General features: G+C 42.9%; 1 protein-coding gene and 1 long non-coding RNA gene across 2 annotated transcripts; one reads left to right on the top strand and one right to left on the bottom strand.

Annotated features, from left to right (window-relative positions):
* Positions 1-12178, top strand: ptpmt1 (protein tyrosine phosphatase mitochondrial 1). The gene is made up of 4 exons (XM_082517987.1): positions 1-331; positions 2188-2268; positions 9615-9806; positions 11564-12178. The coding sequence occupies exons 1-4, from the start codon at positions 185-187 to the stop codon at positions 11690-11692; spliced, it is 549 nt and encodes a 182-aa protein (XP_082374113.1). The 5' UTR covers positions 1-184; the 3' UTR covers positions 11693-12178.
* On the bottom strand, positions 3105-7867 carry LOC309697079. Its single transcript, XR_014273743.1, has 2 exons — positions 5706-7867; positions 3105-5561 (listed from the first exon to the last, which is right to left on the bottom strand). It is a non-coding gene; the product is annotated as an uncharacterized lncRNA (long non-coding RNA).
* Positions 12179-15161: the final 2983 nt, after the last annotated feature.

Genomic DNA, 15161 nt, shown 5'->3' with positions numbered 1-15161 from the left:
GTGTTTATGTTGAAGGGGTAGCAGTCGGCGGAAGTCGTGCTTCAGGAGGAGGAAGCTGACAGCATGTGGGATGAAGGCTGCGAAGCACACGCCGCACAGCAGCACGGAGGAGTAATGATGAGAGGCTGAGCTCTCCACAGCACAAATTCAGTTCTTACACGACTCGTCAGAAAATAGCTCAGCCATGTCGGGAGTGTTAGCACGGCTGCTCTTCTACCCCACGTTAGCCTACAACGTTGTCATGGAGAAGGTGTCCTCGAGACGGTGGTTTGACCGAGTGGATGAAACTGTGATCCTCGGAGCGCTGCCGTTCAGGTCCATGACCAAACAGGTCCGCCTGTCAAACACTGAAGCTGCTAGCTAGCGCTCGACTACGCTAACGACTCTTTAGACCAGCTGCCGAGCTAGCCTGCGCTAACGAGGCGGCATTGACTTTGTTCTAAACAAATGTTTTGACAAGTTGTTATAGTAGTGGTGTGTGTGTGTACAATTTCAAAGAAATGCTGTAAAGACAGTAATATGCGAAGCCACAATTATGAAATAGTAACTCACAGTGAGTAGGTCATTATCTCAATCAGCGAATATTGTGATTTGTGGGTGATTCTCACCATCTTCGATCCAGCTGAAGCAGAAACCGCTGTAACACCGCCTCAGTTATCTAACAAGCTAACATATCAGAAACAGAAACGGTCTCGCAGTTCAGTAGTTTTTGCCCATAGTTGGTCCTCTTGGATCATCAGACCTCTGACGGTCAACATGATTTATTAGGTTTGTTTTTCTTCAGTAGTCAGACAGAGCACACAGTGCAGTGTGCATCAGTAGAAAAACACTAAGACTAATGTTCATACTATGTTTAGCATTAATTCACACACCGCTGTTGCTATTGTTCTGCTGCTCTGTACCTCCGCCCCTTCCTTCACGTTGCCCCATCAGTGCGTCCTGCCTACAGCCACTGTGGCCACTCCAGCACCACCCACAGATGCACATTTGGCCACTTATTTGTGTGTTTGAATACTTTGCACCCAAAAAGCTTTTGAATTGCCTTTTCCCGAGCTAAGGGCTTTCCTTTTATAAAAGTAATTTTGGTCCCAGCAAAGAAGCTTTTGGATAATTGTAGGACTGATTTCTAAAATGTTTTTGATTATTAAATGATAGGCAAACATCCCTTCCTCATTGTGAGGAATACAGCTTATTAATGTAAAGACTCTTACACAAGGAACATGCTACCATACCATACCACCTTTATTTATAAAGCACTTTAACATAAAACCAGAGTTCACAAAGTGCTGTACATGCAAAATGGCCTAAGTAAAGTAAATAAAAATAAGATAAAATAAATTAAATAACTAAAATAAATTAAAACAAATTGAGTCAACCCCTTTAATCAGTGCCAAAGGCTTCAGCGAATAAATATGTTTTAAGAAAACTTTTAAACTCAGAAAGAGAAGAGGCCTGTCTAACGTGCAAGGGCAGATCATTCCACAACTTTGGGTTGGCTGCGTAAAAATGCCATGAAACACACACTGAACGTTGTGCTTTTGTCACATTACACATACTGGATATTACCTGTTACATGATTAGAATAAGGACCACAGGCATCTTTCTCCTTAGCTCAGGTAAGATGCCTGTTTATGAGTGGCTGATATTATTGAAGTCGATGGCTGTGGTCCCTTTGCTGTGTACATTGTGACACTGACACCACCTTCAGTCTACTCCTTGGCAAACTCTCATGTCATGTGTGTTGTTTGTGTATACTTTTCCCTTCTAGTCAACTTCCCATAAATATTTGCACACTGTGAACTGACAGCTTTTGCAGCAGTGACTGTGGTGGCTTCTGGTGGTTGTTGAATTTTGCCATCTGAGCATCTGGTAAGTCAGCAGTCTTCCTCATGGCTGTGGACTCCAGATGAAATATTCTAATAATTTGACATACCAGATTTATGTTTTTTGTGATCATCAAAATGAAATAAAAAAAAATCTTGGAAAAAAATGAACTTTTACACAATATTGCCATTTTCTGAGATGCACCAGTGTTTGCATAAAGAGCAGAGAAGGAGACTGGAAATATATTTTGTCAAGACCTCATAAAAAATGGAATAAAGGAGAGAAAGAGTATTTAGAGTGCCGCTCTCGTGGCAGTTGCAGTTTTCAACTCTGAGAGCTGATGGCCTGTTTTTGCTTTTGCAGCTGGTGGAAACAGAAAATGTTCGAGGGGTGATCACCATGAACGAAGAGTACGAGACCAAATATTTCTGCAACTCAGCCCAGGTGAGTTCCCTTCGTTTGAGTTCCCATTATTAAGTTAACGTGCAGTGCATGGGGGCCCAGCCCTGGAGCAGGGTGCCGCCGGTGCATCGAGCCACCTGGGGGGCTCTTCAACTGGTGGGGGAGATTGTCACATCTTGCAGGAGCTTTCCTCTCCTCAGGAGCTCCCTCTGCAGGAGGGGGAGATACAGGAGAGGTGGAGGAAGATCTCAGCCTGGGTGTTTATTGTCTTATGTAGTCTGGAAGATGAGTGGATGGTGGGGTGGGTGCAGTTTTCTCTGTGGTGGGGTTGGGTGGACTGTCCCGGGCTCTGTGGGGCCGGGAGGCGCTGCTGCACTGGGCCCTGGTCTGGATGGGCCTGGGCCCCCTTTCCCTGGCGGGTCGCGGAGTATGGGGGTGCCTACTGGGGTCAGCGGGGGAGCTGGCCCCAGGGAGGGGTCACTTGCCCCTCCCTTCCTTCCCTCCCCATCTCCAGCTGCCTCCCTCTTCCTGCTCCACCACAACCACCCACACATGCAGGACCTTGGAGTAGGGGTATGTCACCAGGGTGCAGAGGAGGCTACCCCCCCCCCCCCCCCCCCCGTCCCCTTCTGGCTGCCTCTGCCTCAATTTTATCCCACAACTTAGACATTCACATTACTCACACTCTCATTACACATACATATAGGATCTTGGGGTACGATACACGGAATCCAAAGTACCATCAGGGTGTACACCCCACCCCTGGCGTCGTTGCCCACCTCTCAATTTTAAATACAGACATTGAGGGTGTTAAGGTTCAAAATATTGGGGATGGAGACAAGAGAAAAAACCACAATAACAACACTGGTCCGGCCGGGTTGAGTCAAACGATGATTTAATGATCACACACGTGGGAGATGGACACTGATGCAGACAGCCTCAAAATCTCAAAATGGTGGAGCATTGCTCAAACTTTTATAGCCTCTGGTGCCTCCACCTTATCATACAAAGCCTAAACATTCACATGCTTTCTCTCACACGGCGCCTAAGCTACGACCTTGGCTCCCTGTTTATCTGCTCCTGCTGAAATGGGGCAGAAAACTCCAGCACACTCTGTTCTCTTCTACTCAGACAAATTAGACAATAACCTTCTGCGAACATTATTTCTTATAACTCAGCAATATAATGCATCATAAAACAATATCATTCATTCACAACAAGTCAGCAATTTAATGTAATGCAAATCAGTTTAACTAATGCAATAGTTATCAGCTTCTTCTAATTCAGGAGAATAATGCAAACTAAAACTACATAATAATTCACAATCTTTAATTAGGGGTATAACATGGCATAAAATAATATCATAATTTTACAATTCCCCCTGATGAGGTCATTAGAATAATGACCTCACAAACACCCTGTAGCCCAGTGTGGCCGGGTTCATCTCTTCTCACTCCTGAGGTCCTTTGTCCCCCTGAGGGGCGAACCATATGTGGGATGACCTCTGTGTTTGCGCAATTCAGATGCAAGAAAAACTATGATTCCAACAGTAGCAGGTCCAGATGACACTCTCCTTGTCTCCCACTGCTTTCAGCCTTTATTCTATTGCTGCAGCTACCAGTGTCGTCCAGTTGGGTGATCCTCTGCTCTTAATTCTTCAACCTTAGGGGTTAGACAACCCTTCAGTCGTAACACAGATCAGGGGATTATTCTGCCCCGATTTCAAACAACGATCTGTGTATTCTCCAGAAAAAGGAACAGGAAGGTGTCCCCCTTTTTGCCCAAAAGCCTCTCGAACTTCGTTGGTCTGGTGTTCCCGGATTTCCGCCAACCCCTTCATGGTTATTGCTGTGTTTATGGGATCCATCCTTTTGTGGTGACTAGCTGGAGCCCAAGCGCCATGACCCTTGGACCCAGTTGATGTCTCGGCAGTCACTGTGTCTGACTCTGCTACGGAGGATCCTCGCATCTCTGTGACCTCGTCTGGTGTCTGTTCCTTTCCCTGTAAGAGACAGAAAACCAAAACACCTCTCTTCCTAACCCTAATAATCTAATGTTGTTATCTACTGACCTTCTAGTGATTCAAAATTGGTCTAAAACATTCAGAATGTCCCAGGGACTTATTCTAATCATATCTTATGTGTGTGTAAGCATGTTTGCATTTAGCCCTCTGCACTCAAGGCATTTCCTACACTTTATCAGTCCGGACAGTCACGCCGAACGAAGCTTCTGACCTTCAAAAGGCCGAGTGCCAACTCGTTATAAGCACATTTGCAAGGTGTGTCTGAAAATTATTGAAACCCCTCTTTTTAACAAAAGACAAAGAAATTAACAAATCTTCTAAGCGCTATTCAGTTCATTTCAATGAGTAATGATTAAACATGAAAGTGATAGTTTATGCTTTTTCACTGATTCTCTAAAAGGTCCGTCTTCTCGGACCGCTATTAGCTTAAGCTTTACCATTCCTAAATTATTAAAGACACAAATGAAGTTATAAAATGTTCAAATAATCCTGGTTTGATGTTAAAGCTCAACCTTCCCCCCCTTTTTTGACACATTCCAATGTGTCAAATCAACGGAGCTAGAACATTCAAAAAAAAAAAGTTAGGCAGCTACAAAGTTTCCCAGACTCTTAAGGTGATCCGCGTGTAACGTTCTGACTCAGGTATTTAATATTTTAATAAATCTCGTTTAATTAACTGCCACTATTTAAACTAACCTTAAAGACATAATTGAAGAAAAGATCACAAAGAATAACATGATATCAATGTTTTGTAAGCGCGTGTGGCCTTCTATGCTCGAAGCCTTTCCCCTCAATAGATCAGTCAGACATTCGCGCTGACTGTAGCTTTTAACCCTTATTAACTTGAGCACAACTCTACAATGAGCAACAAGTTGCAATATGTATGAAAATGATCATGGTTACACCTGCAATGAAAAATTATATCATTATCCTAACACCTGTAAATAGAAGATTCATCAGAAGTTATAACAATCACAGGAACACAGATGTTAGTATAAGGTCAAAAGCTTCAATAAATGATCATCGATGCAATGCTTGTCGCATGATTCTCATACAATAATAATGCTGACATTAAAATAACAGTAAAACACCCCCTTTTGTCCCGTTTCACTTGACACCTAAACGTTTATAAATGCCTCTTTTATTCTTGATTTTATTTCCCCCTTTTCTCCCCTTACTGACCACAGCAGGGGGATCTTAGTTTTGAATCAGCCATGAATCCAGCTCACCTGATTCATCAGTGAGCTCCACCATCACTGGCGTCTGACAGGGTGGCGCTGCATACTCTTCCTTTAATGTCACTATTTTCAACCTGTTAATTAGAGTGTTTAAACCTGAAGTCGACTACGTCCACAACAAGTCAATACAGCTGTAAATGTGGCCAATTATCAATCAATTACCAATCAATAACAACAGATAACTTCTATTTTATGCATGCTTTTAATCAACCACTCACCCAGAGGATCTCCAATCCCAGGAAATGCCTTCTCCTCCTTTAATGAGTCTGTCCTCCTTCCATGCCCTGGTAACCGGTCCATCCAGAGCCATATGATCTCAAATATACATACAACAAGCCAAACCACACCTTGGTCACACCAACCCCTTTCCACCCCCAAGATGTCCAATGCCATCCTAGTATGGACTGTCAAATGTGGCTTTAACGCTGACTGTTCTGACAATCCATTTTATAACGTTCCTGGTCAGATTTGCCAATCTCTGCACCAGGGTTTTAAACGTTTCGCCATTTTCATTAGGTTTTATTTTTTATTTAGTTTCGACTCCAGATTTTCAATTTTTTGCCAGTTGTAATTAGTTTTTACCAATTCTTTGCTAGTTTAGTTTAGTTTTTATTTTCTGAAAATCCTTAGTTTCAATTTAGTTTTATTTGTGTTTTGCAAAAGTTAAGTGTAACAAAATCTCAGTTCCATCATATCAATCATGCTCTTCTGGTTATCCTTGGGTGTTGAGACTAATAACTATTAACTCTTGCCGCACCGAGAGGACAACAGTACCTTTAAAATTATATCCCATGTGTGGGGGTGTGGCCTTGCCAATTGTTTTTCCCACCTTTTCAAAATGGCTGGCGTGCCCACAAGCACATTTTATGGAAGAAAGAAAGGTAAGCTTGATATTTACAATTAAAATGTTTTGTTAAACTCAGATTTTTATTTTATTCAAAAAATAAACATCTAGTAAATAATTTCAGGGGTCTTTAAGAATTAGGCTCATTTACTTTCACAGGGAACATGACTAATTTATTAATGTGTGCTCTACACATTGGGACTTTATATTTATATTTATTTCACTTTTTCCTAATACCCAACTTTTGACCAAGGCGGAGAGAATTCTTAACACAATTATTAAGGGAGATTCAAACATAGATTTTTCAAAATATGAGAGGGTCAGGACCCACTAAAAGCCACACAAAGATTATCGAGATGCAGTGGCAGATGTAATAGAGAAAGACACAGGGCCACCTGAAATCTGTCATCCTATCTGGTGCAAAACCAACCTGTAGTAGAATCTGGAATTTTGATTTTGAGTTAAAACTAAAATATGGGTAAAATGCAGAAATCTTTTCCAGTAAAGTAAAAAATAAGAGTCGCAATTATAGTTGAATCCATAACACCTAATTGTTTCTACGAGATCACGTCGTTGCTGAGAGTTATCAGTGATCTCAATGTGTGAAAGGAACTCACAGTATCTGGAGTTTAAGCTCCTCTTGGCTGAGAAACCTGGGACAAACATGTGAACAAGACCTGAATAATACCAGTAATGAAGACTTCTCTCCAAAGATCAATAAAAGGAAGCCCCAATCTGATGAGAGTCTAGCAAAATATGGTTCACTCCACTTGCCTGAAATGGTTAACAGTCCAAGGCATTTCAGTTGTAGAATGATTGGGTGCAACAATGAAACAGATGTGAGATGAGGGAAGTGCCAAATGTTCCTTTGTGTCTCCAAATAAAATCAGTACTTCCTCAGATATCCTAAATAAATTGACTTTTGTGAAATAGAAAGTTCAGTGCCATCACTTATTCCTAAACCAATAGTTTACAGCTAGTGAAGTGTCAGTGACTTCTGGGTTGGTCCCTGATCTTCATCTTATGAGATTGTTATTTTAATAACACTTGATTCATTTAAAAGAAAAAAGAAAAAAAAGAAAAAAGAAAAAACGAAAATATTTTCTCCCTGTTTTTTCTTATTCTCTGGGTCTCAGGAGGACATTACGTCCCTCTCCACTACAAGACTCTTGTTATGTCTACAAAACAGTCATATTAAAATCATCCTCAATTCTATTCTGGCGCTGTCTCCCGACTTTTCCTGACCTGATTCTGCGCGTGAACGGAGCAGCAACACAGACGACTCGACTAACGTACTACCTTAATTTCACTACAGCAGGGCACGCACACATCAATGCAACCAAACACATTCTGCTATAAATCCAGTTAATTTTAGTTAGTTTTGTGAACATTCAGTACAGTTTTAGTTAGTATTTCTTTTTTTGATTTTATTACCGTTAACGCAAATTTTTCCACTTCTACTTTTCGTTATTTCATTTGTTGTCTTTAATAATAATAATCTCCTCTGCACCCTTGAATAAACACCATTAACATGATCAACCTAGCAGGAGGGACCATGCGCTTACTTGCTGCTCTCTGGCAGGTAGCTCCATGCCCTCCTGGGTTTTAAATGCACCTTAGAACACACATGCATCAACACTACAATGAGCGGGTGGAGGGAGGTTTGGAGTCTTCTCTCACCCCCATTCTCTGCGACCTGCTGGAGCGGGGGGGCTAGGAGGAGGAGTTGGCCGTCCGACTGCGGTCTGGAGTGTGGGGCCTTCCTGCTGCTGCGGAGTCGGGGCGGTCTGCCTCCCCCCACCGCAGGGAAAAGGGTAACACCACCTGGGTCTGGGTGCAGTTCCCCCCTCCAGGGGCAAGGGTACCTAGACCCGGTTTGTAGAGTACGCTTGGGGAGTGTGATCGTGTGTACAGCGTCTCTTTATGTCTGTCTCCACGTTGGTTGTGTGTGGAGTAAGTGTATATGAGAGCACGAGGGTGGGAATGGATGTTTGTATCTGTGTGTGCCTGTATTTCTGTGTCTATATGTCAGGTTGGGTGTCAGGCGCCACCTCTCTGGGGACATCTCAGGCCCTCCAAGGTATGGAGGCCTATCTCCCCCTACCACCACTTCCCCTGCCAGTGGCGGACTCCCTCAGACATCGGTGCGTTGGTGGTTCTTTGTGTCCGGGGATGGGCGTCCAGGTACACACTGGCTCACTCCTTGGCGGCCGCTTATCGGGGCCTGGAGCCTGGGGCTCGCTCGGGCCACTTCGGAGGTGGGGTGCCCCCGGCCTCTCGGCCTGGGGCTCGGTCACTCAGGCACAGCTGGCTGCCGGCGGAGCTCACGGGCGCGTCACTGCAACCCCCCCTGGCTTCTGCTCCGCGGCTGCTGAGTGAGCCCTCATCTGGGACTCTCCTCAGCTCTTTCTGGGACAGTGGCGCAGCTGCCCCTCTGTTGGTCTTCCTTGGTCTCTTGTGTTCTGGGGGCCTCTGGATGTCTGGAGTTTTGATCTCCTCCATACCTGCTTCATGCCCTGGAGGACGGGGCTGTGGCCCCCCCACACCCTCTAGCAGATTATTACATGAAGGAACCTTTTAAAAAACAAAAAACAAGCGCGTCCATGCTCACAGGTGTACACACGGGTGATCACACCCACAAACTACACCCTTTTTGGCTCCTACCTCAAAGCACACTGTGTTCTGTTGATCTTATATGCTGCACAATAATGTTTAATATTTAGTATTTACTGTCATATTCCCATATATCATTGTGATGTTGTTTATTCTATTACTCTTGTTCTCTTCTGCTTGTTTTCTTTTTTCTTTCTCAGCAGGTGACCCAGGTGATTGATATATGCATTTTTTTTTTCTCTGCCCGTTCTGTTGGTTTATGTTTTTTGCCCTTCTCCCCCGTCCCTCTTCTCAGCTGTTTCTCTTTCCCTCTTTCTTTCTCCCCTTCTTTCCCCCAGTTAATTCTGTCCCGTATTCAGTAAGTGAAAATAAAATAAACAATAAAAGGTGAATCAAATGGACCATTACGGCAAGGCTGGGATGGTCAATTCGGTAAAGTAAATCCGTTGGGCATCTTTCTTCACCTTTAGACAACAATTCTGATGGCAAAAGAGCCAAACGGGACAGGCCAAAAAAAAAAAAAGTTAACGTGCAGTTTAATCGCCCTGCTCATATTTGAAATGACCCTGTGCTGTCATGCATATGCAAGATGAGTTAAATACTGATGTGTGATAGAAGTTCAAACCCTAACAGTGCCACTGTGTCATTTATTGTTGCGGTGCTGGTGCAGGAGTGGCAGGCTGCTGGTGTGGAGCAGCTCAGGCTTAGCACTGTGGACCTGACTGGTGTCCCCAGCATGGAGAACCTCCACAGAGGCGTGGAGTTTGCACTGCAGCATAAAGAGCAGGGAACCAGTGTGTACGTGCACTGCAAGGCTGGACGTTCCCGGAGCGCCACATTAGCTGCCGCCTACCTCATACGGGTCAGTATGATGCATTCAGACTGCCACCTGCTGTTTGAACTGCAGACAGCACAAAAACCGAGTGGAGAGAAGAACATCCCACTTTTCATGGTAACGCAAGATAAAGCATAAAGAGCGGATAAAAAATAAAGAAATAAATAATAAATATAATAATAAATTTACATTTGTTATGTTGGATAATTTTGAACAAATAAGAATAAGGTGGCAACAAATCCGTTTTTTACAGGAAGCAAATAATTATACTGCTATAAAATCTGAGCAGCGCATAAGCACTTTTAAGCACTTTTAAGCACTTTTAAGCACTTTTAAGTACTTTTAAGTACTTTTAAGCACTTTTAAGTACTTTTAAGTACTTTTAAGTATTTTTAAGCACTTTTAAGTACTTTTAAGTACTTTTAAGCACTTTTAAGTACTTTTAAGTACTTTTAAGCACTTTTAAGTACTTTTAAGCACTTTTAAGTACTTTTAAGTACTTTTAAGTATTTTTAAGTACTTTTAAGTACTGTGTAATTTCCTGGTAATTTAGCAGCAAAACAAACAATATTTCCCTGTATTTACGTCCTAAGTACGTGTTACTTTTTGTGGAGCAGGCAATATTACAGAGTGGCCTAAACGTGCCTATCCTGCATGTATTTTAGAGGAAAGGAGACACAATTTATACTGTAGGTAATTTTGAGTATTGCATAACTTATTTTAAGTCAGGGTCTCATATTTGCAGCCTGGGGGCCACTTGAAGAAATGTCATGCAGTTTGTCTTTGAAGTTCTTTAAAAAGCTGAGAATGACTGAATATGAAGGCAGCATGAGCAGAGAGCACAAACATGCTGAGGGATCAGCTGTTAGCTCAGTGACAGAGTCACACTCATGTCTGCAGTTTATTTTGTTAAACATGAACACAATGACAGCAGCAGTGCTGCCACGTGTGTGCACAGAGAGGACCAGTGTGTTTGTTTGGTGGTTCGATGAAAGGATTCAGTTTGTTACAATCTGCGTTCATGTTTGCAGTTTTGTCTCGTTATACAATATTTGAAATTTAAAAAACAAAACAAAACATTTTCAGAAATATTTGTGGGTGTTTTCTTGTTTGTTTCGTTTTTTATTACTACTTGAACACAAAGTGGTCTTCCAATGAGATGACATCGTTTCAGTTTCAGAGCCTGTTTTAAGTGGTGTGTAATTAGCTGGTAATTTTGCAGAAAAACAATATTTTTGATGCAGTTTTTGTGTTGACGGCTGTAAATGTTGAGTGACTTAACCTTCCCTTTTTACATCCTTATTTTGTTACACTGTGTACATGATGGATTTTCTGTTATTCAGTTGTTCTTTTTAACTTACAGTGTATTTAAAATTACTTACACTGTAAGCTGTGTCTCCTTTCCTGTAAAATACCCAGAAACTGGCCGAGGTTAATCCGCTTCATAATATGGCCCTCTCCCTGAACAGTACAGCATACTGCTAAATTACAATGTAATATATTTCTTTGTTTCCTGAAAAAACCCTGACTTTTTACCCTCTTATTCCAGCGTACTTACCTTTAAAGTATTTGTATGTAAATATAATCTCATGGTCATTTCAGATAAAACACATGCCACATTTAACTCCGTTTTTGACCCGTTTACCTCCACATGCACTGAACCACAGAGTGTTTAAGTCAATATTCCAGAGTGGTGACTGTATGAAACATGCTCATGGCTGATGAGTCGCTCAGGCATCAAGCGACAGGTTTGCTGTGTTGACCGTTTGCTTTCCTGCTGACAGTTACACTGCTGGACTCCAGACGAGGCCTGTCAGAAGCTGGCATCTGTTCGACCGCACATCCTAGTACGCTCTGCTCAGCTGGAGATGCTGAGGAAGTACTACCAGCAGATATGTGCACAGTCCAGCTGAGAAAGTGGGGCAGTGTGTCGGACCTCATCGTGTTCCCATTGGAGGTGGGAGACGGCGACTCAGAGCCTTGATCAAAACAACTGTAACAGGAAATGCAACTGTTGCCTTTTCAGCAAGTGCTCTTTGGCATGTGTACAGCTGCAGAACAGAACATGTTGTTTATCTGTTTTTGTTACTCTTTAATATAATTTTGTTGAAAGAAAATTTTCTTTTTATAATTTGATTTCCAGCCACGTTATTCTGTTTTAACTAACAAACTAAGACAAATCACTGCAATGCTCTCCACATTTGTTTTTAAAAAAAGAAAACACTCCCCTCAGAGCCGGCTGACGTCAGCTGGAGTTTAGTCAACAGGATGAGAACACTGTAGTAAATAATTCAGTAATGAAGGTGTTTCTGTGTAGACTGGAAAATATTTGCTTTATATTTTTCTGCAGTGCCTCATAATGTAAAAAAATGACCATAAATAAATGTTTATGACAAAAAGAGTAATGGTGCTTCTTTATTTTCAGTAGTTTGTTCATATTGGCAAGCACATATTTAAATAAAGTTAGGATGTTCCAATGTGACAGTTATCAAGAAGGTTTAATATGAGGATGGAGTCCCCGAAGCAAACACACATGAAAAATGTTCAAGTGATAATACTGTTAGATTCTATTTCATGCAAACAAATAGAAAAATTTAATTGAAGTAAAACAAAATAAAACCTAAATCTAACTGTAGCGTGGACAAACATTCGGTCAACTTTTACATCCTAGTAGGGTAGCTGTTTATTGGAAGTTCATTTAACTTTAACATTTAACATTAGTTTCCACTGACACGCTGTTGGCTAACAGCACTGACCATTTTGTGCTGGATGATCTTCCTGACACAACCCTCCCCTTTAATCCAGACTTGAGAGGCCACTCGGCGTAGTCTGACTTGTCGACTGCCAGTGCTGCATCGTATCATGACACATTGTTATATAAATCATGGTATTTTAAGCATTTGCATGGTTTGGGGCTAAAAAATTACACGCGAGTGCCAAACTCAATTAATTAAATACATCTGTAAATAACTAAATGTAGCATGGATTAATTAAAAATTGAAATAATTTATTCAGTAATTACAGTTTTAAATATTTAATTATTTACAATTTTATTTAAAAATATTGAATTAGTAATTATTTAATGAAATCATTTGGCACTCTTAAAATGTGATGTTTGAATATTTCCGTTTCAGTGCATTTTCCAGGGCATTTTCCAGGGCACGCTTTCAGGAGCAAAGTGAAGGAGGAGATGAAAGCAGCACAGCGGGAGGTGAAACACTGCCTGAGGGAAGCAAAGGACACCTACAGGAGGAAGGTGGAGCAGAAGTTGGAGAGGAACAATATGAGGGAGGTCTGAAATGGTGTGAAAACCATCACAGGCCACAACACCAAGAAAAGCACAGTGGGGGGGACTGTGGAGAAGGCAAACGAACTCAACAACTCCTTCAACAGGTTTGACCAGCCCACAACCCCCCCACCCTCACCCTCACCTTCACTACAGAGTCCTCTCCCCACTCTCCTGCCTCCCTCGCTTCCCCCCTTCCTGACACCATGACACCCCCCTCCTCCAATCCCTCTCTCAGCAGCAAGACATCTCCCCCCCTCCCCTCCTCCCAAACATCTCCCAGTGTCACAGTGGATCAGGTCAGGAGGCAACTGAGGAAGCTTCGCCCCAGAAAGGCAGCAGGCCCAGACAAGGTGTGTCCTAGGATGCTTAAGGCGTGTGCTGCTGAACTTGGGGAGCCGCTACAACGAGTCTTCAACCTCAGTCTGCGACTGGGGAGAGTGCCCGCCCTATGGAAGACATCCTGCATCGTCCCGGTCCCTAAAAGGAACCGGCCCAATGAGCTGAATGACTTCCGACCGGTGGCACTGACGTCACATCTTATGAAGACTCTAGAGCGGCTCTTCCTCAACCTCCTCCGACCACAGGTACAACATGCCCAGGACCCACTACAGTTTGCATACAAGGCGGGTGTCGGAGTGGAGGATGCCATCCTGTACCTCCTACACAGAGCCCACTCACACCTGGATGGGGGAAAAGGCACAGTCAGGATACTGTTTCTTGACTTTTCCAGTGCCTTTAATACCATCCGGCCCTGTATGCTTCAGGAAAAACTGAACAGGATGGAGGTGGACCCCTGCCTGGTGGCTTGGATCTCCGACTACCTCACCGACAGACCACAGTACGTCAGGCTGAAGGACATCACGTCTGACACAGTGGTGAGCAGCACAGGAGCACCACAGGGAACTGTGCTGTCCCCTCTTCTCTTCACCCTGTACACCTCTGACTTCTGCTACAACTCTGAATTATGCCATATTCAGAAGTTTGCAGATGACACGGCCATCATGGGGTGTATCTGGGATGATCAGGAAGAGGAGTACAGAAGTCTGGTGAGGAACTTTGTCGCATGGAGTCACACAAACCACCTGCAACTCAACACCTCAAAGACTAAGGAACTGGTTGTGGACTTCGGGAGGTCCAGAGAAGGTCCACTGCCGGTTCAGATAGAGGGGGAGGAGGTGGAGGTGGTCAACAAGTACAAGTACCTCGGGCTGTGGGTGGACAATAAACTGGACTGGTCATGCAACACAGAGCACCTGTATAAAAAAGCCCAAAGCCGACTGTACTTCCTCAGGAGGCTGAGGTCTTTTAACATCTGCAGGAAGCTCCTGAGGATGTTTTACCAGTCGGTGGTTGCTGGAGTACTTTTCTATGCTGTGGTGTGCTGGGGGAGCAGCACAGCAAAGAAGGACTCATCCAGGCTGGAGAAACTGATCAGGAAGGCTAGCTCTGTGGTCGGCATGAAGCTGGACACTCTGGTGACAGTGGCAGAGAAAAGGACATTAAAGAAACTGCTGGACATTATGAACAATGCTGGGCATCCTCTGCACACGGCCATAAACAATCAGAAGAGTCTGTTCAGTGACAGGTTGCTTCTCACAAAGATAAGAACTAACAGACTTAAAAACTCCTTTGTCCCACACGCCATCAAACTGTTTAACTCCTCTCTGGAGGGGAGAGGGAGGGGAAACAGGAAACAGGAGGACAAAGGAGGGGGGAACAACTAAGCTGTAGTGCCTCTTCACCTCACTGTACAATACCTTGTGCAATACTTTTTGTAAATAGTCAACAGTGCAATAGACTCAATACTTGAAATGTGCAATTCACTTGTATTTTTATTTTTATTCCTATTTATTCTATTTATCCCCTTTGTATATTTTATTTATATTTGTCTCTGTATTTATATATGTGTGTGTGTGTGTGTGTGTGTGTGTGTGTATATATATATATATATATATATATATATATAACAATTCTGTAACTGTAACTTCGGTCGTTGCTGTGCTTTTTTTGGAAGTCGAATTTCCCAGAGGAACCCACCCGAGGGATTAATAAAGTTCTATCTTATCTTATCTTATCTTACATTGAGTGACATT

Source organism: Aulonocara stuartgranti (genome assembly GCF_965226115.1).
Source record: "Aulonocara stuartgranti genome assembly, chromosome: 1".
Lineage (NCBI taxonomy): Eukaryota > Metazoa > Chordata > Actinopteri > Cichliformes > Cichlidae > Aulonocara > Aulonocara stuartgranti.
The sequence above is the reverse complement of the archived record's forward strand: the minus strand, read 5'-3'. Positions and strand labels throughout refer to the sequence as shown.

Coding starts and splice junctions, on each gene's coding strand:
- ptpmt1 (XM_082517987.1), top strand. CDS start 185: ATGTCGGGAGTGTTAGCACGGCTGCTCTTCTACCCCACGTTAGCCTAC. Junction 332..2,187: donor TCAGGTCCATGACCAAACAG/GTCCGCCTGTCA, acceptor TTGCTTTTGCAG/CTGGTGGAAACAGAAAATGT. Junction 2,269..9,614: donor ATTTCTGCAACTCAGCCCAG/GTGAGTTCCCTT, acceptor GTGCTGGTGCAG/GAGTGGCAGGCTGCTGGTGT.